General features: G+C 33.7%; 4 protein-coding genes across 4 annotated transcripts; all 4 read left to right on the top strand.

Annotated features, from left to right (window-relative positions):
- Positions 1-7,114: 7,114 nt before the first annotated feature.
- LOC111031305 lies at positions 7,115-10,955 on the top strand. The gene is made up of 2 exons (XM_022311188.1): positions 7,115-7,837; positions 10,205-10,955. The coding sequence occupies exons 1-2, from the start codon at positions 7,351-7,353 to the stop codon at positions 10,489-10,491; spliced, it is 774 nt and encodes a 257-aa protein (XP_022166880.1). The 5' UTR covers positions 7,115-7,350; the 3' UTR covers positions 10,492-10,955.
- A 1,993-nt stretch (positions 10,956-12,948) lies between these two features.
- On the top strand, positions 12,949-13,824 carry LOC111031310 (EF-hand calcium-binding domain-containing protein 1-like). Its single transcript, XM_022311192.1, has one exon. The coding sequence runs from the start codon at positions 12,949-12,951 to the stop codon at positions 13,822-13,824; it is 876 nt and encodes a 291-aa protein (XP_022166884.1).
- A 4,299-nt stretch (positions 13,825-18,123) lies between these two features.
- On the top strand, positions 18,124-22,460 carry LOC111031299. Its single transcript, XM_022311179.1, has 2 exons — positions 18,124-18,920; positions 21,916-22,460. The coding sequence occupies exons 1-2, from the start codon at positions 18,491-18,493 to the stop codon at positions 22,206-22,208; spliced, it is 723 nt and encodes a 240-aa protein (XP_022166871.1). The 5' UTR covers positions 18,124-18,490; the 3' UTR covers positions 22,209-22,460.
- Positions 22,461-24,094: 1,634 nt separating this feature from the next.
- Positions 24,095-25,684, top strand: LOC111031296 (the record flags this gene model as incomplete). The annotated part of the gene is made up of 1 exon (XM_022311176.1): positions 24,095-25,684. A coding segment is annotated over exon 1 (1,590 nt), but the record flags the coding sequence as incomplete, so codon positions are not given.
- Positions 25,685-25,795: the final 111 nt, after the last annotated feature.

Below are 25,795 nucleotides of genomic sequence, written 5' to 3'. Positions count from 1 at the left end.
GTGCACCAATGCAGTCAGTTGCATCGTGCAGCACGCGCTATTAATTCCATTTATTGAATACACGTCGTCACATTGTGATGCATAGCGCTGAAAAAGTCGCCACCAAACTTCAACGCCTACGACGAAAAAATCATATTTTTCGTTAATTCTCCAATAGAATTTATCCGATTTCTAACAAATTTATCTCTTTCTAACAATGTAGGCTTTTGGAAATATACATGCTTGTGGACTGCATAGCAATAATAATATGTATTTATGATATTAAGAGCAACACATTTCTCATTTTAAATTGCACATATTAAAGGACATTTTTCAGTGTTACACATTTCGTACATTTTCATTATGTATATGTTGTTATTAGAGCCGAGAACTTAATGCATTTGCATCTTTTTTTCAATTATTGCTCTAATATTATGTCGCTAGTCTTAAGGGGATTCGATACCGTCATTTTCTGTTTTTGTCTAACACACGTGTGACATAGTAATTTAGCCGTGTTTTTTGCCAAATATACCAATTGATCTAATGAAGCGATAAGAATTCTAAAAACAGATTTGAATTTGTGGTCAAGTCTACTTGAAATCGACTTTCCTATATTTATGATTTTTTGATTTTAACTTCTCCGAACATTGAAATACAAATATTTTTAAAATTTTTTTTTTAATATGACATTTTTAGGAATTTGGGGAATAATATCAAAAATGTGGGAAAATCGATTTTAAGTAGACTTAATGACAGATTCAAATCTGTTTTCAGATTTATTATCGCTTCATTAGATCAATTAGTATGTTTGGCAAAAAACACGTCTAAATTACTATGTCACGTGTGTGTTAGACGAAAACAGAAAATGACGGTATCGAATCCCCTCAACAGAAATTTGACTCGTGGAATTTAGAATTGAATGGTACAATTTCTGTTTTGCATGTTGTGCATTTTAAGTAAATTTTATGATTTTTTAGTATTTTTGGTGCATTTTACTCATTTTTGTAGTTTTTTATGAATTTTTCTTGTTGAAAGTTACAATTTGTAATATATTCAGTTTTTATTAGTTTGTCTGTTATCGATTGAAGTATATAATAATATATAGTTGTATTCAATTAATTAATAATTAAAATATGTATCAAAACAATGTTTATAATTTTTTTCAGTAAAATATATATTCAGAAAAAAAAATGTTTATGTCATTTTATGCAGTTTTATATATTTTTAGATCATCAAGTTCAGGGCCCTAATTTTTATGTATTTAATATCTTTTTTAAAAATTGATATGCATTTTATATACATAACGGTTATCTGGAATATTGAGTTTCTGTTAACGGTCACCTCTAAGGAAGGCCATCTCTAAATGGCGGTCATTCTTTCGGTGACCGTCATACAAGGAAGTTTCACTATATTAATATATCTATACGTTATGGGATGTTGGTGGCTTAAATATTGTGTGTAGTATAATATTTAGTTGTTAATAACAGATATGTCTGTTCGACTTCTCAGTAAATATCAGTCTATGAGAACTATAAAAATATATTGAATGTACATTTGATGACTAACCTTTAACAATATTTGTGACATTCATGTGATTATAATATAGTGTGAGAAATTTCGAGTGTGATAATAATACTTATAAATCATGTTTGAACTATGCCGTCTGTTCGTCTACCGTGTATTCCTTTAAAATTTTCCATTCAATGATACTGACTCCGTATAATCATTTATGATATTTTATAATAATGTATTGTCATTAATGTGGCCAGTTTTCAGTAGAATGATTCTACAGAAAACTAGACATATTATTATTTTTATATTCAAAACTACTTTCCTTATTTTATTTTATACTTTTACATTTAAACTTTCACTCATTATGGTATACCGACCTGAAATGTTTCATTTTCTATAATCATAATTCGCATTTCACATACTATTTCAAATGGTTTAATATAATATTATACAGTTTACACATGTTATATATAATTAATACATTTGCTAAGTATCTATTTGTATAGAATGTGTAACACGACAATCAAATGTATGTAAACAAGATTAAAACAAAATGTGTACCTGCACGGTTGCATGATTATATGATTCAGAATATATTTTAGACGTTTGTATAATATTATAAAATATGTACATTAGTCCAATTATAATATAAAATTTAAATAACTGCACGATAAACCGCCATGCATTAGTAGATTTTCAATATCAGTGTGAATTTGAAAATATTGTGTGTACTTTTTAATAATAATGTGTATTTGTAAAAACACTGAATAATTTACATACGAAATTAGTTATTTTAATCGTCTAGTTAACATAATCTTTACCGCGTATCATATTTATGTGGTCAATTTCACAACAATATTCAGAAATAATGCAATCTTCAACACGTGTAAAAGTTTATGCGTTTTAAATATCTTTATAAATGTTGATTATTATTATCGTAATACCCACCTATATAGTTTCAAAAATAAATTAAACGTTGTTTAATTAATCAAACAACAGATTTTTATGTTTTTTAAAGCCGTAACTATTTATTGAATGTGATTTTGATAACAGTTTGTATCAAATCATTTAAATTTTAAATAAAAGTGACTATATAATCCAATAATTTAAGAGTCATAGTATTTTTTAAATTTAAATTAACTATGTAGTTAGCATACTAAGTACAGGGTCGACAAAACGTTTTGTAAAAATCCAAAGCTCGTAAAGAATGTGTCTGAAGAAAAAAAGCTAAATTACTTTTAAGTCTTATATGTATTAGTATTCTATTATCAGGGCTGTGAATTTAATGCATTTGCATGTGTTTTTTGCTACACTTTATAAAAAAATGGATTCGGCCAAAATTTGTTTTGACTTATTTGTAGTTCAAATACTAAATTTAATTTTGCATATTTTTGCATATTTCATGGGTTAGGGTATATAAATACATGTTTTAATAATTTTTTTTGTTTAAATGCTTTTTTTTCGTAATATTTACATTTTTTCGGTCAATCTTATAGTATAAACTATAATTTTTATAGTTTTATCGAAATTATTCTATTTTTACAAACAGTACTCAACAAAAAAAGGGTTTCAAATTATGTAAAATATTTCAAAGATATTAACTGGCGAAAAAAATGACGTAGATTTAGATATACCAGAAGATTTAACCAGTAGCGACATGACGTATTTCAAGTTTGCCCCAATAACTTCGTCAGACGTAGAACGCTCTTTTTTTTATATAAAACTTTGTTGGCATTGTTGGCACCAAACAGGAGGTCTTTAAAGTTCGAAAACCTGAAGAAATCATTGGTTGTTCAATGCAATAACTACTTTAAAAGTAAAATATAAAATTTTAATTATATTTAATTATATTACTTATATAATTTATATTTCTTTTATAGATCTTGTATACGACGAAGACCAAGACTATAGTTAAGATCAATAACTCATATACTTATACCAAGAAGTAAAAATACTAATATTTAAACTAAAATTAACAAAAAAATTATACTAATGAAAAAAATAAAAATTAAAGTTTAATTTTTGTAGTTTTTTTTTTGCATATTTTAAGAATTTTTAGAGCATATTTTGTCAGATTTTAGTCCATATATGCATGCATATTTAATAGTTTTTAAGTGCATTAAATTCACAGTCCTGTATATTATGTTTATTACTCGTCATATATAGTAAATAGCAGTAATAATAACTCACTATAGTTAAATATCTCATATTATAGATCTTTAGAAATGTATGTATGACTGTCATTTATACTTTTAATGTTAGTGATTGTGCAGGGTGCTAGATGATTTAAACGAAGATTTTGTGCGCACCTATACATTGGCGTAGGCAAGATTTTGAAATAGATAGGGGAGAGGGGGTTTAGTATAAATTAAACCAAGATTTGTACAGTTTTCATAATATGTAAATAACACATTTATTAGGTCAAAAATGTAAATAGACGGGGGGATTGGGGTTTTTAACACCCACTCACCTGGCTACTCCACTCTTCATGTATAAATGACACATTATAATGACGTGCCTTTTATTATTTATCGAACATACCATATGTATATAATATACGTATGTTTCGTGAATGTATTATGATGATATTATAACCGAATCATTTTGACAACACATTATAGTCACACTCGTTGGACGAGAAATAAAATATTATCTACTTTTGTCGCTAAGATATTTGGTTATGATATTTTGGTTATGATATTTTACACTATACACGGTAGGTACATCTACAGACCCATTGTTGTTTTTTGTGATTTGTAAAATTATTATAATCATAATTATTGTTACCTATTACCTACTTGTAGTCACAAACTACCTTGTTTACTATACGTAAGTACCTACTGCCTATACAAATACAAGATTTTCGAACATTTATAAACAATCTATAAAGTGTAACTGGCACGAGACGTAGGTATACCTACTTTTCTTTTTGATTGAGTGGTACAATTTCCATGTTTATTTAAATTCTGCAAATGAAAAATATTTTAATATTACTTATGCGTCATCTCAGTGAACTGGACACACATCAACATAATATTATCGTTGCATACTTGCATTCTGTTAACCACACACAATTATACCTTCATCAATATTATTAAGTTTGAAATTAAATTTAAAAAAATTTCAATATAGTTATTATACAATAGGTATTTTTTGTGTCTGGCTCTGAACCGAAACGATAAAACGTCCATTGACGATAGTGTACCTAATAATATTACACGACAAGACGCGCCTTTCCAGACAGAGCGGCGCGAGCGGAAATCATTGCCGGCTACCGGACGACTAGACGGCGACTGTTTGTCTACGCCAATAATTATTGTCTCGAACCATTGATTTTACTGCCCGCAAAAGTTTTCGACATGTCCCGCAGTCCCAATTCATTTCGCGCAAAAATGTTCGTCGTCCTGTTATCGAGTTCATTATTATTGTTCGCCAAAATAATATTAGATTTAAATGTTATAGTTTACAGCTCGAGGCGGCAAGGCATAAGGCGATTCGATAATTTGTGTTTAAATTCCTTGAAGTACTATAATACGCACGAGTAAAAAAAGTCCACAACACTTTTTGTGAACTCTTGAAGTGTAAAAAGTATGGCTCATTGGTAGGTACCTAGTTTGACAGTATAGCCGCTGTAGTAGTTCTACGTGATTACTGTGAGCCAGCAGCGGTCAAGTATTATAGTCCACAATCGTAAATCATAATAACATTATGGTATTATACCTATGTGTGTTAAAGTGTCCGTCCACTCTGGAAATTACCATACCATTAAAATTAAACTTAAACTCTCAAGTGTCTAATTAGTTATAGATACTGAGCTGAGTGATGTATTGATTTTACATATTTAAAATGATGTGTTTTTTTCCCGTCTGCCATCATCTTATGAGGCTGTAAAAATGATTCAATTTTCTACTTTGTAGGTGGTTTCGGGTAGAAAATCGGATCCGCTGCCACTTAAAATATCAATTTTGTAATTTAGGGGGGGGGGGGCAAGGTCAAAAGTAAAAATATCCATGTGCTTTGCAAAACAACCTGACATTCTGGCCACTCATATCATTAGTACTCTTTTGGTTATTGGTATAGCTTTATTAAAACTTTGTTATTGTTAATTGTTACTTAATTGCTATTATCTACACATGTATTATTGTGAACTGCCGATTGGCGTAAAATATATATAAATAATTTAAGAGAAAGTAAAATTTTTACAATACACCAATTTTTTTTCTCTTCTAGTACTACTTTTTTGTACCTAGTATTAATTATATAAGAATTTAAAGCTACCTCATTCATTTTGTGTAAAATATTTCTTTACTTAATAATAATCATAGTACCTTTTACAATTAAAACTTTTATTAAATAATAATAATTCAAACTATAGGAAAGTTGAGGATTTTCGATATTTTTCAAAAACAAAAAAATTTCGGTCAATTTTTTTTTTAAAAACAGTAAGCTGTAACGGCAAAATGGATAAGGTTAACCAGCAAAATATGGTATACATAGGTACCTACCAAAACCTATTTTCGTTTGGGCTTTTTTAAACTGCTATTGTAATGGACGTTTATAGAAATAAAATTAAAAATACTGAAAAATTAAAATGTCTGTGAACAGTTTAAAACATTTTGAAAATATAAGTACCTATAAGAAATGATAAAATAATTATTTTATGTATCAACGCAATGGGTGATAATATTTTGAACATTCTAATACAAGCATTCATTGGAGACCGCATGTATCTAGACTAATTTTTTTTAGAGTTACGCCAAAAACTAAATCGATTTTGTCAATAGCCAATTTTTTAGTAATATTTCCCGCCGTCCCACAATATTTTTTTTGATTTTCAAAAACGAAAAACGTTGAGCTTTTCACCGGGAATTTCAAATTTTGACCTCCCGGACGCATCAACCACGTCAACCGGAGAAGTAACCGTAGTTGAAAATCGAGGCATAACTTCGACTATCACTTTTCGTGCACTCGGACACGAAAAACCACAAAAAAAACCACACGCACATCGTTGTAAAACGATACGTTGTCCGCTCGGAATCTAAAAACTCGAGAAACGACCAAAAAAGTACGTCGTTTTTCAGTAAACGAACGAAACCCGCAATCGATTTCAAAAGATGTCGGATACAACATACATAGGTACCCGAAACTCGGGTGGGCACATTCAACGGGTGTCGTACTGTTCGTCCGACGAGAGCACCGAGACACCGCCGCCGTCATTACAACGATATCGTTAGCACGCGCGCATACGTGTTTCCGGTGCGTTTATAATAAATGACGTACGGAATAATATTATGATGTACGCACGACGACCATCACAGTAATAGTAATAATAATAATAATAATAATAATAACAATAATACACGCAATGCGGACGCGCGGGCGATACACGGTCTGATAACTCGGAAGTCAATTAGACGACGCGCGCGGGCGGTTCGCGGCGGCGGTCGAAAGGGGCGGCGGCGGCGGCGGCGGTCGTCGGCATTCGCTGGAAAACGGTTTCACCGCCGTTTGTTTTTTATGTCAGTTGGTCAACGCGGCGCGCGAGAGACGGCGCCGCCGCTCGGATCCGTCCGCGGAAGGGACACCGCCGCAGAGGCACCCGACCGCCCCGCCTCCCGGCTCCCGGCTCCTCCGCCCGCGCACCAGAAAACCGTCTATTATTTTCGCACGGTGCTCCCGACGGGGGGCGCGCGCGGCCTGTACGCGAGCGCTACACTCGCCGTGGTCGTCACGCCGCGCGCGCCTATATAAGGTTCCGGCCACCCGGTCGGAACCATCACATCCACACCGTCGACGGTCCAGTCCGAACACGACGACAGTACACTCGGCACTCGCTAAAATCCTGTAATCCGCAGCGTCATGTCTCCTCCGTCCGTCGCACTGTCGTCCGTTTGCGTAGCCCTGGCCGTCTGCGGTCTCGCCGCTTCCGTGCCCGTGGAACACCAACAACAGCAACCGCAACAACCGCAACAGCAGCGGCAAGAGGACGGCGGCGCCGCGGCTTCCGCCGGATTCGGCACGGTCCTGTGGTCGGTGCTGGACGACTGTTTCGGCGACGTGGACGCGGCCGGACCGGCCACCGTGTGCCTCAAGTCCAAAGCGCTGACGGCCCTCGACCGGGCCCTGGGCAAGCCCGCCTTGACCCTCACAGACGGCGTCACGCTGACCGCCAGGGCTGGAAAGTCGCTGGCCGTCGACCCGCAGGCCGACCGGGCAGACCGCGCCGCCCTGGACGCCGCTCCGGACGCCGACAGCAAGAACGCCCTGCTCGACGACATGCTCGCCAGCCGCATGGACAGGCTCATGTCCACCAGGACCATCGCGCTGGACGGAGCCGGCCAAGAAGGTGAGCGAATTCGACGCGCGTCACCTATGCTGTTGCGACGGTATTTTGTAAACGCTTCGGGCTTTAAGTCGAGTGGGTGCTAGGAGTGTATAATAATAAATTGTTCCTTCACATGCAACGTGTGGGTGGGCCACTTGATAATTAGAATCTTTTTCACGATTTTCACGAGACCAATGTGACATATATATATATTATATAAAAACCCTTCACTAAAAAAACGACGGCGAGAAAGAAAGGTAATAATACACAATAGCTGTGATCTATTCAAGTGTTTTCCTTAGTATTTTCGAAAAGTTGAAACAGTTTAGTAAATATTTGAAATTACATAGGTACCTAATTTGAGATTTCATAACACAATGACAATTATTTTTTTTAAATTACTTTTTTTCAATGACGATAAACAATTTATTTTTTATTTCGAAGCAGAATATTTTGAGTAGTATTTCGATGTATGAATATCAAATTTCCAATGAGCTGTCATTTTTTTGTTTCGTTTAAACTTTGTAATTACAATTAGTTCTGACAATTATTAAGTAGGTACAACTTAAACTTACAAGAAGATGAGTAGTAATTTGTCAAAAGTTTTTGAATTTTAAGTTTTGATGAGCAGAGCACAGAGTGGTACTGTGCTATTAAAATGTTGGTCCACTATTCCGCTCATCTGAACTTTAATCACTTATTACTACTTAATTTTTTAAAAACTTAAGTTTTCATTTCAAAATAGCAAAAAATACGTACAAATGGTAGGTAACAGTAAACAATTTTAAGAATATAATTTTTTCAAGAACATTGCTCTGTAATGACATGATATTATTGCCACATAAGTTAACATTTTTTCGAGACAAACGTTCCTGAAAAAACGTCACTCAAAGGCGAACTACTCAATGCCTTTTTAATATTTTACTATTCGTAGTACATCGTACCGAAGTCGACTTCGAAGTAGTTCGATCTTGGAAATTCAGTTCACACGGACGTATAATATGGGTACGTTTTATCTTTTGGCACGTCCGTGTTTGTGGGTATCGTCACACCGGTGCCGCCACGTATATAATTATGTAAATAAATAATTGAACATCATAATACCTATGTTACTTATAATATATTGTATGATGTATAGGCACGCGTCGATATGCACCGTCGACATTGCGATTTTTGTTGAACTCGAATCGATCGTCCGTAAGACTTAGTTTGGGAGAAATCGTATTAAGGGAATCACATTGTAAAATATCCCGACTATATCGTTTTCACACTTCACAACTCGGCGATTTCAACGCCGAAGCTATAAATGAACATTTAATATTTCGTATGATATCTACTCGAGACCCGCCGTCATGTTGGCCACGGTGCCGTTGATCGTTTCGTGGCGACGGCGTGTGGATCTTATTGTATGTCATGAGCTCTCATCATTACTTACCCTTTAGACAGTATACGTTAGGTGCTATACTGCGCACTATACGTATGTATTACCGTGATTCGTTAGTTTATAGAACGGTCTTAGAAATTCCGAGAAACCTCCCTTTCACGACTTAGGGGTAGTATCGGGTACCTATGGATATTATTGATTCTGCTATAAACCTATAACCCCGTAACCCACATTGCCCCGCAATATAATATTAAGTTTCAGATGTGGTGACAATGGCAAAACGCCACTCAGTAGTATGACGGAGTTCTTTTGTATTGGTCGTAGGATCGTAGGGTTTTTTTTTTGGAAGTGTAGACAGTCTCCATGACGTGGACGTGAGTCGAAAATCATTAATACAGGTATAGTAGCTTATGACAGGATTAAATTATAAATATTCTAATTTGATTCCAGTACTCTGTGCTAATAGAAGGAAAATTAAGGTGGTATTATTGGTCCATCAATAGGAAAATAGTTCGCCATAGAGTCTTCGCACAATCAAACGATAATTTATATAAGTCAATTGGGTAGGTACCTACCAAACGGTCGACACGAATCTAATTCAAAAATATTACCTGGTTACCTCTGAAATGTAAATATTTAATTTTTATATTTGTCATCAGGAAAGGGGTATTTAGACATGTTTCGAGGGAGAGGGTGGGCGACTCGATTTTCCCTCTACACCACTCGGTATAAGATAATGGTCAGATTAAAAGATTTTTCAGAATATTTAATCCACAAGAAAATCAAATCGTCTATACTTTACCTATAATATTATCATTGTTATACGATAAACGGATAGATCGCACCTTTGGCATTCCGATATGATACCACTGGAAATACAGATGCACGTAGGGGCAGATCGATCCCCCCACGACCACACCCCCCAAACGAAATTCGCCCCAAAGCGACGGAAGTCGAGTATATTGTACCTATCCTAATCGGTGGGTTTGTCGTGCCGTTCGCAGGTCGCAAGAAGAAGGACAAGGCCATGCAACAGGCCATGATGATGGCCGGCATGATGGCCGCGGCCGTCATGGGCCCGATGGCGTTCAAGATCTTGGCGTTGATCGCCGGAAAGGCGCTGTTGCTGAGCAAGATCGCACTGGTGTTGTCCGGCATCATAGCGCTCAAGAAGCTGCTCCAACCCCAACAGGGCGGACACGAATCCGAGTCGGTGTCCCATCACTACGGCCGGAGCTTTCACAGACCCGAAGCCCACGACGTGGCTTACTCTGGCCAAAAGCCGCAGTAGACCTCATCGGCGGACGGCGTGATCACCGGAGCGTCGCGTTTTGATATTAAGCGTGTATTTACGTGTTAGACTATTAATTTATTATTTATTATTTTTATTTTGTACCTAAGTCTGGCCGAGTTGTTCGTACGACAGTCGAAACCGGTCTGCGAATGAAAACTGTATTCGTTCGAATGTCGCACTAGCGTCTTTTGAAAACTATTTAACCATTGTCATACAACAACTGTATTATTACCGATGTTTATAATAATATCATTATTGAAACTTATAGACCTGATGAATGAAAAAAAAAATCAAAATGTTTAAGATTCCGAAAATGTCTAGTTATTTTGTCTGTGTGTTGTCACCTAGCCATTTATTGTCACTATTTTATGGTTAAAAAAAATTTCATCTGCTTTTTATAATATTTTAGCCGCTAAAAACATTACCGCGTTAACGCATTAAACACGATATGACGTCTAGAACACCTTACTTCCTTGTTATGTCCTGTCCTTTGGTTACCCTCACCAGTACTTATATTTAGTTACGAATTACGATTTTTCATACATAAGGAGTTTGTAATTTGAACCACTGCGGGTGTTCTTAATTTGCACCAATAGTGTGTAATTGGCAAAACCGTTTTTAGTTGAAAATAGTGTTTGTAATTATTGCACAAAATGAGTATCTATCTATGTAGGTATTTGATTATCGAATATTTGATGGTCAAGACTTGCCAAATTGATTATTCGTCGGTATCCTCATTGACTCACATAGGTTTGATAAACAATTTTAGTTTTCCAATATAACTATTTTTAAAAATTCGAAAATTATTGATTTTTGTTTTTATCAATAATTGGTTTTTACAGTTTTTTTGATTCTAAAGAATTTATTTATTCTAAATTTATTTATTATGATACACTCGTTTTAAATAGTTGTTTTCACAAAACATCTAGATTATTTGATTGATTTACTTCATAACTGCCATACATTTTTATATAATTTAAATATATATTTTTATTTATATTGTCCTAAATGTAATAATGATAGTCGACAGATTATTATTTTATTTTTAGTATAGGTAATAGATATGTTTTATATTATGTTGTCCGCAAAGATTATGTGTTCTAATGGTTTTTGAATTTTCAAAAAATGATAGCTTCTTAAATTCAAGGAGTTTTAATAGTTTTTCACTTTATATATCTTGTAAAGGAAATGTTGATGGCTATTTATACAGACTTTAATTATATTTTTGTCTGAAATAATGCAATTATTATTTATTATAATAATATGTTTGTCATATTATATGACTGTTATAACTTATAACATACCTAGTTTTTAAGTTAATACTGACTTACCCTATAATATTATAAAAAGGCAAAACTAACCCACTCAAAATATTATGTGTCTTAAGCTTCACACATCTCAGTATTCTACTATCGAAAGTTGTACGTAAGTATACTAGGGAAATAATAATCGATTACAATTTTGGTGCAAATTACAATTTCTATTTCTTACTACCTGAAAATATGAAAATTACCAATCTTTATTTTAATGAAAATTACTCGTATTTTATATACTTAGGGTCAATTTTTGTGTGAATTGACTACAATTATAGATATTATATTGTTGATTTATTTATTGCCTGCAGCACCTACATAGGTAGTTACGATTGTTGATATAATATTATATTGTCGATTTTTATTTATTTATTATCCGTAACTACTGTCGGTACATAAATTGTGTATGGAATTATAATTCATTGCGTTACATTAAAATACGTTTAGAAACCGGGAATTCGGCACACTCGCAGCATGAGCTTTTCTAACCAGTTTTTATATTAATTAATTTAATCACATTGGTTAAGTTTATAAATCATGTAAAGACGAGCCTGTTGATATGGTATTTGTTTTATTCTCGTAATAACTTTGACAGTCCATATAGGTCTATAGGTATCAAATAAATATAGTTTAATGGTATCAAGAATATCATGTCACAATCAATTACAGAAACAGCAGTCATTTAGTTGGCAAATACCGTTGAATCTCGTATATATTGTGCACTGGGGGCTGGGGCCTATAGTAAAAAAATAACTATACATAATTATCATGTATTTAATTTTTTTTTTAATTGTCACCACAAAACAATAAATACATTTTATATTGCAGACATTTACCTACCGTTGTTAGGATAGGTTAATAAAAAACACAATTTCGTTGGTAGGTACGTATGTTACTGATGTATTTTGCACCAGACCACTCAATGGATTTGCAGTTAATTTGAACCCTTAAATCGGCCACTGGCCACAATGCAGTCACGTTTCCTGTCGTTGGTTCCATGAAAATAAATATCAATATAAAAGCACGTGTATCGCTGGTTGTCAATACAACCAAAATAATACATTCATTCATATTTAAATTTTGAAATGCTTTTTTAATCACAGAAGGTTTAAAATTATTCCTTAATACAAATTAAATCGAAATGCCTTATAGGCCGATTAATAAACGTTTGCCAGCGACCTTGGACATACGTCTGCAACACAGATATTCAGACATCGCGACTGAGCTTTCGCGCACAACACATTTCAATAAAATAGAAGTGCTCCGATTACTACAAATGCACTACATGCTAACAAAGGACAACGCGAAACCTATGAAGAAGTTGAACTTCATACAGTTCATGGACGTTTTTTTAGGGGTGAGAAACGTAGATTCCGTAGATAAAGTTTATCTGCTTTGTTGCGAAACGAACAAGGAATACTTGACTGGTCCCGAGTTCGTCAGGGTATTGTCGATGCTGTTAAAGGGGACCCTAGCCGACTTGATTAACTTCTGCTTTGAAGTCTACACGGAAATGATCAGGTCACCGAGGTACATAAAAAAAGAGGACGTGTTAGTGATGGCCAGAAGGAACAGCATGAAAATGTGTAAATTAGTCAACATGGAGGAGTATGATCAGAGTTTCGTCGATTTCGTCATGACCGAGGTGGACAAGGATCGCGATAATAGGATTTCGCTGGAGGACTACCGCAAAGCTGTGCACGAAAATGTCGCCTGGTTACAGTTCTTGGGGCAAATCCTTCCGTCGTGCACCCAAAAAGAGATATTTCTGCGATTATTTACGGACCGACCGTACGTCAACAATATAGAATCTACAGCTGCAGAGATGACTCGGAAAAACAGGGAGAGTATTGCCAGAATGACTCTGCTGAAATCGGCAATTAGCCAAACCGAAAACACCGCCAGTAGTACGTCTTTTTCCAGCAATTCCACGTGTTTAGCGGTTAACCGCGACTTGACTCATATGGCCAAAAAACCTGAAATAATATCGGATGGAAATTATTTAACATTATTTTAACGAATTATAAATGTGTAGTTACTATACAAATAATAAATATACATTTTAATAATAATAAACCGCAGTAAAGCAATTTATGGCTATAATATAGTTAGTTAATTATACTTATCAGTTTATCGTACCTATCTGATATTACCTATAAACCTACGTAATAGGTGCCTGCAGCCTGCAGGTATTGTGTACTTAATTTTATTCTATAGCCTGCTTAATTCTAGGGCGCAAGTTAACGAAAAGATTTTATTTTGTGCACAAGATATTTATTTTTTTTCAATAATTTATCTTACACTAAAGAGGCATATTTCCAATTGATTTGAAAAACTGTCACATATCTTAGCAAGACTCCCAGTTATAGCTAAAAGTAGATTGGTCGAGCCTAATAAATAAAGGTATACACTTTTGACTAGATTAATCTAGTTATAACGTGATCTATTTTCGATTCACTTAGATATAAATTTTGAAAAAAGAATTTTGACTCAATATAATAAGTAGTGGTACCATTTTCCACATGGGTGTATAATATAACTACTGTCATGCTACAATTAATTTGAAACTAATTACTAATAGCACCTACTTAAGTTATAAATGTTAATACTTGTAAATTCAAAAGGCAAATTCAACAAATGTCTGCAAACCACATAATATATCAAGGTGTAGCAATATAATTATCAGACCCGGATTGTATTCCCCCATTTGACTATAATATTATGTCCAAACCGCGAAACGCGTGTGCTACACAAAATTAATTTTAATAAGATTTCATTTCATGAACATTTAACCATCACGAAATGTAAAACGAAAGGTTTAATGAAACAAATGACATTATACGTACTCACGTGTTCAAATGGTAGATTTAAAAAACCGATATCACGACGTGGAAGATGGGTCACGACTATTCAGACTTGGACTTTCAAATCGTACAAAGATCCTAACCCCTTTCAGCACTAACCTACATTGCTGTGTAGTTATACTATTTAAATAACTTTATTATTTACTGAACATTATTTTCTTTTTATACCAATCTAGACATTTGTGTGTAGAGAAGTTATCGCCCTCATTAAATTCTAAATATATATAAATATAGTTCTCTTCATGTATGGTAATCAGCCGGAGAAGGAGCTTCATCTCCTCAAATGTTTTCTATCCTCCAAAATAGACGTATTAAATATTATTAATATTTTTAGTTTAATAAATGTTTTATTATATTTATAATAAATTACTAGGGGGGTGTGTAATTAGTGTTTCTGTTAAAAATGTTTGTATTGATATGTTTGTGGGCGGTGAGGAGGCCATATAGTCCCCATTTCCCATTCACAAATATTTACAATGATCTCCGGCTATGATTCCTTATACATAGTACATACCTACATATAATATATTGTGTGTATCAATAATATAAGTGATAGAGTATACGTCATACAATTACCCACTCTACAGAATTTCTAAAATGGAAACATTTTCAAATATTAAACGGTTACTGTGAATCCTCTAGAAAAATCTACAAGCATGTAGTAGTTCTGAAAAATACAAAGAAAATTGTTAAAAATACAAGACAAGCACCTAGTTTATTCATATTTTGGCCTGGTCTACTATTTATACAATTCGAATAGTTTTTTTGCTTTCAGTAGTTAATATAATTTAAGTAGTAAAACATTAAAATGTAGATTGAGTAGACGATTTCTATGTAAGAAGAAAATAGTAATTATTCGACACGTTTTTGAGAAAATATAATATTTTTGGTAAGTATACGTTTCTTTTTAAACGGTTATGTCTATTAATTTAGTGAAAATTCTAAGTACATGTATAATTATATAAATTTGTAAATAATTAAAAACATAATAATTGTTAAAATCATTTTTTTGGCAATGGTATTTAAAGTGTAATCTTCTATTTTTTTTTTTTGTATTTAATTAGAGCATTAACAACATTGGTCATTAGTTAACAATAATATATTATTAATGTTCATTGTCGACACATCATTTTGCATTTTATTCTGTTTTTATGAAAAAAAAAGTAGGACGAACTAAGTGCAGCTGTCAGGTCAATGATTCCTATCACAGCTATGCGCCTACTCGTCTCACATCGCTCACCAATCAGTGGTAGTTAGAGCGCTGGATAAATTTTTATTTATGAAACACAACAAAACAGTGATAAATTATTTAATTTGAATACCGAATTTGAAAAAAAAATTATTAATATTATACAATATGTAAATTATAAAACTAACCGTTCCTACTAATTAAGTCTACTCCGTAAGATAGCTTGTTGTACAGTGGCATATGTCACCGCTGGTATCTTATAAAAAAAAAACTACCCAATGATTTAAAATTTAAAATCCAATCATTTTGAGATTTTTCTAAAAACCCCAACATCAAGAATGGAGTTTTAGTATTTTACAGTAATTTTGATACAATATTAATAGGTATTATACTAACCACATCAATTTTGTATCGATTATAAATAAGTTAGAAATAAAACATGAAATCATCGCCCGAAAAGAATCATCAGAAAAAGAATACCAGAAAAGAATAACACATATTTTGAGAGTTATATTTAAAATGTAGTTAGAAATATGTCTAAACTCTAAACTATAACTAGGAGAAACTTTGATGATTTAAACCTTAGTCTTTTAAACATATAGATAAAAAAAAATTAAGACATAATATCGTATGCGAAAAATATTGTGTAGCACACGATAATATTATAATTTATAGTTACCATGGTCCATGACACAAACACCTGTCAGCGTCACAGTGATTTATGTCATTGCGTATTTTAGCACTAAGCCACTAAATGCTATACATTTTGAAAGTTGGTATATTATAATTTTTTTATGGGCTTACTTATTGTTTCATCTAATTGTTATATATATTTATTGTTTTTTTATATTATTTAATTCTGTATTACTGTAATTCAACATATTTTGTCATATATCCAACTGTATGTTTTATATATTTGAAAAACCAAAAATATGAAATTTCGTTAAATATACATAATATTTTGTAAATTAATAAGTTTTCTTAAAAATAAATAGACTTACGAGAATTTACGTAACATGCTTTTTTATAGACAAGGCTAAAATCTATAATTTAGTTCTTTACATGTTTTCGATAAATACAATACCTTCTGAATTAAATAAAAAAAAACAAAAAACTACCCTCTTTTTCCAAATTTCAACACTAATGCGGCACCAGAAGGGGTTGAGTGAGGTCATCTAAATTTTACACAAATGACTTACTCATATAACTTAACAAATTAAGGGGGTACTGTATCAAAAAAATCACATTGAAAAAATAAGGACCACTCTAATATATAATATATATTATTTATATCATCAATAGTTGTTGTATAATGTAATTATATACATTTTATAATTCAATTTTTTGTTTTTTGTTTAGGTTAGGTCTTAACGTAATATACCTACATAATATACGAATGAATAGAGGAAAACAATAGGAAAACATGTTTATGAAATATCTATTTTTACTCATACATGTCTCTATGGATTATATCTGACTGAACTTTGGGTGTATAAAAACTAAATGCCTCATGTGATACACTTTACTTTATTCAAGGTCCGGTACATATACTAAAACACGAAGTGCTGAACATAATATAGGAACTCATATCAGTCACATCAAACACTAAATAGAGGACTGTAAAAATAATTATTTAAAATGTTGTTGTGCATCAATAAAGATGGATCAACATTGCATTTTATAATTCTGTTGTATAAGTCTGTGTTTTAAATAAAATATCAAGCAAAGATATTACCTGCAGAAGTATAATGTTAGTAATTTGGATTGGTAAAATTATTATTACAAATTTTATACATTTTTTTTTTGCTACAAAAAAAAAAAAATATTAGTTTTTGGACTCATAAGTTATATGTACATAAATTATGTTTTTCTGTTCTAAACACCTTTTTTTGTATGTAATTTAAATCATTTGGTTTAGACATTTAAATCAAAAAGCAATGTTTGATTAATTTGTATGTTTAAAAAATGTTGGAAAATTGTTGCGCTAAGTATAATAACAGTTGTACATTTTCAGTCACCCATCATGAGGTATTTTGATGGGTTATAAATTATCATTTATTATAACTGTTATAAGAAAAGGGGGAAACTGCAAATGAATAATTCTTTTTAATCGTAGGTGTATACGGTCAACGAGCAAAACACGATATTATCCAGCTGTTGAGTGCCACACTCAGTACACACCTACTTACAAAAACATATGGAATTTAATCCTCATCAGAATCACATGTTTACATCCGTGGCGCGCTCATGAAAACCAAAAAACCCATCAACCGGTCACGGTTATACGCTCTCAGTTTTCCAGCGGCCGAGCGCACAGGGACAGCACATACGAATCGTATGAAACTCGTCCATTACTTTCACGGTGCTCTGACCAGACGACCAACAAGTGTGTATATAAGCTCCAGGTGTCCAATTAGCAACCATCACATTCACGCCGACCACTGACGAGTCCTCCAGATTCGCACCGTTAGCACACCAAAATTGTAGAATAGGTACCAAGACCGCGGTACACGAGGAAATTCGTCAATCACAGTTTTCGTCCGACGAAAGACGGTAACGTTTTCGTTTTCATTTTTATTATACTTACCTTATTTAATTTTCAAAAAAAAAAAAAAACAAACAAAAAAACGATGTTTTCTCCCATCGCGATTTCTTTCGTTTGCGTCTCTCTGGCCGTTTTCGGTTCCACCGCCTCCGTGCAACCACAACAAACACAACAACGGCAAGAGGACGGGTTTGGCGCTGTCCTATGGTCGGTCCTGGAAGACTGTTTCGGCGACGTCGGTTCGGTCACCGTTTGCCTCAAATCCAAAGCGTTGACGGCCCTTGACCGGGCTCTAGGCAAGCCCGCCTTGACCCTCACAGACGGCGTGACGCTGGCCGCCAGGGCTGGAAAGTCGCTGGCCGTCGACCCGCAGGCTGACCGGGCCGACCGCGCCGCCCTGGACTCCGCCCCGGACGCTGACAGCAAGAACGCCATGCTGGACGACATGCTTGCCAGCCGCATGGACAGGCTCATGTCCACCAGGACCATTGTGCTGGACGGTGTAGACCAAGAAGGTGAGAGAACGCGATTACTATATTAATTAATATCCAAATCATAGCCCAAAAAATATTAAAGACATTTGAGTCAGGTTTCCACTATTATAGGGACCAACAATTAATAATTTTGGAGGTTCTCTCTGGACCGAGACAGTTTTTGAAGGTCACCAAAAATGTATGCACTTACACGTTTACCCGAAAAAATTAAAGGCGAAATCAAAAAGTGTAATTAAACTTTTGGAAAACCTCTTTTCATTTATTATAAAAAACAATTATTTTAAAAGGTCATGTCTATATGGTTTGATAATGTTTATCACAGTGCATGAGCAGTTTTGTAAAGTATTTGAGTAAACATATTCAAATACTATTTTTACATTCAAATAGGTAATTCAAATACTTTATCAATGCAGGTACTTGTCTGTATTTAAAACCAAATAATAATTTTGAGATACTTATTCTTTTTTTGTATATAGGCAGGTATAATTGGTATAATATTGTCTACTTTAATTTTAATCACGAAAATAAAAATAAAAATTGAGAATATAATTTAATAAAATAGTATATATTTTTACTTTCAATTAAACTCAACGAAAAATTCAAATACTTTGACAAAAAAAACAACAAATGAGTATTTTAATGCTCTACCAAATGATAGTGTAAAATGCTCTACAAAATTAACATAAAACATGAAAATCGCAGTTGATTTATAAAATAAGATAAATAGAAAAATTCGTAGAGTTCGAAAGTATTTCAAAGTATTTGTATTTATAATCAAATTTTTTTTTTGCCGAGTATTCAAGTACGTATTTTAAATACATTTCAAAATAAGTAATTGTATCTGTACTTTAATACTTTTAAAAAGTATCTTTTACAAGACTGCACGGTGATAGTGAAAGTGATCCCCTTCAAGCGAGTGAAAATTAATGGGGACAGATGGGGTGTGAATTATATGTTAACTACTCTCCGATTTGTGTCTATCGAATTAGGAAAGGCATTCGTAGAAACATACATTTCGACCAAGCCCAACTAGAGCACTAAAACAGACCGAATTCGAATAGTATCGACCTTCGTTCGCCAAATAGTAAAAAATACTTGAATTTCGATTTGTTGCATTTTACGGTTCCGTCTAGAAATCTATATTCAGTCATTTATACATTTACACACCACTATATCTATATTTTAGTATCACACACTGTGATCGATAAGAATTTCAGAATTTTTTTTTTTTGTCGTGAGGGCGCAATTGCTGTGTCTTCACATGTTGTCGTGCAAGTTCTAGTAAGTTGTATTTAAAACTTGACGTTGGTACTATAATAATTGTTATTACAGACACATATTACTGTCGTAAATTAGTGCCCACTGTTTGCACAGGCGCACGTTATTAAACTCGTATGGCACGTGCTTGGGGTAAACAGTGGTGCGATTTTCTCACCAGTTTGTCTGTCATTCTTGTGATTATATGTTTACATTGCAGTCTAAACGCCCATGCCTTTTCGTCAGAATTAACGCTTGTCGGTATCTACCTCCATACGTTTCGACGCGTTCGCCCATAATGATAAATGGACGCGCAAGTTACCGGATCGACGGACCGCGACTTAACCTTATATAATATACCTAAGTACCGTGTTGTCTGTGTACCTATCAGCTGTCGAAAACTGCCCCGTGGTTGTGACGAACTATATTTAGACCGTGCACGATCGCGATCGGATACTTTCATTACACTTTCTAATGCTCCTGTTCGCATAAATAAATATTAAAATATAATTTATCATTATCTCGGATGGGTACGCCTTCGATCTTGCAGGACATGCATCAAACAGCACGGTGATCGAAGTTCCGTAGTGGCGCAATAATCACGTGATTTTTTCTGATCCTTTTGAAAGGTCTCATAAGATACTACAAAAGTAAATCCCTGAATCCCTGGCATTACCTACAGTCATAGACATTGATTTCTGCACTCTATTCAAACCAAACGGAGCTGAACAGATTGAAATTAACTGGATAAAGTGCAGTACTACTTGTGATTCATAAGTGTCTATACGATGTAGCCATACCAACTAACTTATTCTCTGGCTCAAATATTTAAAAATAACACATTTTATCTGTGTTTTAAAAAATATTAAATGTGGTTCTATTATTTTACATGTTGGTTTAACAGTAGCAATACAAAATTTTTGACAAATTAAATATTTATTGAACTATGTATTTTCAATACAAAATTATTACTTTTTTTGGCAATAAACAATACGTGGGATACATACTATGTTGTTAAAAAATGTTTTATCATTAGCTCTGGTAAACCAAATTAAAAATAAAAATTGTCTTTTCCGAATAAAATGTTTTTTAAAAAAATTATTACAACTTATGGACGTGAATAATTATTTTGTTTGCCGATTTTTAATATTACATGTAAATAACTAAAAATGTTTTGTTCTTCCGTAACAATTAGCGATGTTGCTTTAATCAAGTACCATGAAGTATTTAATATTAATTACTTTGAAATTATAATGTATCTATAATAATTATAATGTGCCTACTAGGTGTTTATTATTCATAAAAAAATATAAAATGTACATATTAGGACCCCAACAGTCGATCGCCACCTACGGAAATATTAATAAAACATTTTTTGAAAATAGTGGGATAATTCATATTATATTTTATAGTATTTGCGACCAACACTTTTCACTGCAACATGCGGTTCTTTGACTGAGTCTATGTATTTCAATTGATCGAACGATCATGAGATCCGATACGCATTTTTGATTTCAACTTTTATAGATCTTAGGGTAATTTTCTTGTCCCACACATGTCTGCAATCAGTCATAAATCGTGTAAAAAAAAACGTACATAATATTAGGCAAGTAGGTACATGAAAGTCACATATAATATACGTTGAACTCGCGGGAAAACGGGAAATTACAATGGGACCATCACTCTATCTAATACCATAACATTTGTTTTCCGTACTACATAATAAATAATAATAATGATTGTAATTTTTGTCGCATAGGTCGTAAGAAGAAGGACAAGGGTATGCAACAAGCCATGATGATGGCCGGTATGACGGCTGCCGCTGTAATGGGACCGATGGCATTAAAAATCATCGCTTTAATCGCAGTCAAGGCACTGTTGATTAGCAAAATCGCATTGGTCCTCTCCGGCATTATGGTACTCAAGAAACTTATGCAGCCCCAACAGGGAGGTGGTGGTCACGAAACCGAATCACCGTCGCATCATTACGGCCGGAGCCTGCAACTCGAAGGCGCTGCTCACCAAATGGCTTACTCGGGACAAAAGCAATAACAACCATCGCTGCGTTCTTATTAATTTATTATTTATTTATTTCGTGTACTTAAGCTATAATAGTTATACTTTTTTACTATTCTTAATTTGTCATGTAATATTTTGTTTATGAGACTATTCGTCTGAATAACGGAAATAACGTCTGAATTGTATTGAAGATTAATTTTCGATAAATTTTTAAGTATAGGTATTAATTTATAAACTTTTTTCTATTACCTACTGCAACTAAAATAAATCTGTTTTTAAATGCGATGATCAATTTTCACTTATTATTTATATTTCTTTATACTCTTCTGTCTCTCGGCTAAACATTTTGGAATAGGACAGCAGCGAGATATATCCTTAATTCCTTAAGAGGATGTTCGCACTATTCGTTTTCTCTCGCTCTATCCCAAGCATACCATTGCAAAATGTCCGTCCAGTAGAACCAAATGTGTGATGTTATTTTCATCATTCCTACATGAATCCAACAAATACGTTGAAAAATAAAACAGTTAGTATTTCGTCGCACCGAACGCATCGTACCGCGACGGGGCATGGTCACAATAAAAATCGCACTCGCCGCATTTAAGTAAACACTGTTAGAATGAATTGACTTGACCAATTAAATTTGAAGTTAAGAAAATTATTTTTGGTTGTAGTACAAACTTTGTAAGTTATATTTTAATATTGAAGTGATATTATACATGCGTATTTTATTATTTTAAAATTATAATAAATTACATAATTACCCATAACTTGCATAAAATTAAAACATCGTGAATATATTCCGCCAAATAAACTTATAGATAATGTTCTTAACTTTGAGTAGGTCAGTTCACTATATTACTCAAAGAAAAATCACAGAGTTAGCTCTACTGAACGAAAAATTGCTATGTCGTGAGTGAGTCGGAGAGAGGAAACAAATAGTTGGTGGATACCTTTTAAGACATTTTCAACATGTGGGTATACATTTTCACACCAATACTATTTATCTAGAATATTGTGGAATACATTTTAATTATTGTGTCAGGAAAGTTATCGCTATTATAGGCAATGACAATAAAAAAATTACAAAAATGCATTAGAAAATGTCGTGTGTAAAAATCGTTTTTGTAGTAGTTTTGTATTTAGATAGTAGACGTCTCGATTATTTGATAATAATCAATTATGAAAACAAGTAATTCGCTGATTTAATAACTCTGCGCATGACGCATGTTGATGCTGTATTATGACTTGTGGACAGCCAATTTTTGTTCTTCTCAGAAATTGGTTTAAATTGTTTTGAACGTATTTGATACAAATAATCGACTTATCAATCATAAAACAAGAATCTGTTGTGGCACACTCGCGTAGTCACGTGCAAGCGTCGGTTTTTTCTGCTCGACAGTCTTTACGGGGCCAATTTCTTACCACAGTATCAATAATTATTTCAAATAAAATACAAATATTTAAAAAAAAAATTCAACTCAAAGCCCACGCTCTATGAACCTCTTCCTCTAAACATCACTGGCTCTTTCGCTGAATCATCTGCCTGGACTCCATGCTTTTTATTATCTTGTTTAAATATAATTCCCACTGCACTACTATATATAAACTTAAGTAGGTATAATCAAATATTTGCTAACAGCGGTCTGTAGTTTAATATATGAAAATCATATAGACACTAGGACGAGTGTATACATTTTCAGCAGTTTTATATTAGTGCGTTAATAATTAATAAACTCATTACTCCCGTTTCTACGGTAACATTACTCGAATTCGTACCTATCGTTTTGCAAAACGAACTATGGTGTATTTCGTTACATAAAATTTCAACTACAGTTTATCTTTTGACAATAATTAATCTGAAACTTTATATTTATTATCGTTAGTCCCAGCTGGAAAAATTTGTGCCAGCATCGCCAATGGTTAGCCGTGCTAACTGCAGCCAGTACGAAGACGCTGCGGTAAGCGACTACGGTAAGAATTCCATTTGGGGTTGCAGTTCGTTGTTCTGGAACCTAGACTCCGATCCACCACACGCCAGTAAGTTTCTTAATCGCCGGTTACTGAATCCTCCACCCATCGGAAAAAACTGTACCGTTTACAAAAGTTTATCATCGAAGTACGGCACGAAACCCACTCACCAAAACCATACGAAAAAAGTAATCCAGGAACCACTGCAGAACACCAATATAATGGACAATTGTGGTGGATCTCAATTCAGCCGCAAATACTTATCGGCGGTCAAACGACTTGACGAAATAGTAGCCACGAGTGGTAAATGTTTACAATACAATTTGCTCTCTACAGCGGGACTCATGCCATGCATGGTCTATACGTATAATGCCATATGCGGAGATATGGAAACCTGCGGTTGCGGTTCGTCAGTAGATGAAGCAATAGAAGACGCGGCGACCAAAATGTTGGATAAGATTTCATCTAACCCTTTACAAGATGATGACTATTCACTGAGTTCAATGAATTCATTAAGGCACGAGAGTAAATTTAATGTGAAATCTAACAACTACATTGGTAAACTGCAAGAGTATTGTCAAGCGCATGGTTTGGATATACCAAAATATGAATACCATCAAGATAATGACATTAAAAACAAGAGGTATATGCACTCAGTTATATGTTCCACTGGGCCCTACAAAAGCACGGGAGTAGGAATATCCAAGCAAATTGCAAAAAATCATTCCGCTCGTTTGACGTATAATCAAATTAATTCGTATGATACTATGATCAATTGGACTTCAGCGTCGGATGCCAGAAAGGAGAAACCAATAGATTTCGGTCAAGGTTTGTCGACAAATGACTCCAAAAACGACGCTGTAAACATAGCTTTAGACCATATCTACCACGGAAGAAACGAAATCACAATGTCTACCAATTATGTTGGTACACTCCAAGAAAAGTGTTCAGCTAATGGTTGGGAACTGCCAAAATATGAATTCCATCAAGAACATTCTAAAGAAATCAATAAGTTATTTTATTCCGTGATATGTACCGCAGGGCCCCACAAATCCAGAGGTATTGGTAATTCTAAGCAAATTGCAAAAAATCAAGCCGCTAAATTTGTGTATGACCAAATTAATTCGGATCAACAGAAAACCTCTACACTTCATACCAATTTCACACGTGATAAAGCTAAGAAGTCGAACACGAGAAATATGAGAGATTTCGATCCTTATGAATCAATTCACCAATTTAAATTATGGTGTAACCAATTATCATCGTCTAATAAAGAATGCGTGCAAATACTAAAGAGATGCTATTCCTTGGATTTCCTCGAAATTGATATACGTCCGTTTGAATTTTTGACAAAACTTGCAAAACAAGAAAACTTTTGTGCCACATACGTACGGTGTTCTGATAATATTAATGGAGCAAAAGCTTATGGAATAATTAATATACCAGTAACAACTAAAAATGTCATAATGTTCATAGGTGATGGAAAAACAGAAGCTGAGGCTCAAAACTCGATTGCCAAAAAAATATTAGATTTCATCAAAAATAATATTAAAACGGCATGAAATACATTATATGTATCATTCAATAAATGTTTTTTGTTAAATAATAATAAATACCTTGATAATATGTTGTTTTTTGTTAGCTGACTA

The sequence above is a fragment of the Myzus persicae genome, unplaced genomic scaffold, assembly GCF_001856785.1.
Source record: "Myzus persicae strain clone G006 unplaced genomic scaffold, MPER_G0061.0, whole genome shotgun sequence".
Lineage (NCBI taxonomy): Eukaryota > Metazoa > Arthropoda > Insecta > Hemiptera > Aphididae > Myzus > Myzus persicae.
The sequence above is the reverse complement of the archived record's forward strand: the minus strand, read 5'-3'. Positions and strand labels throughout refer to the sequence as shown.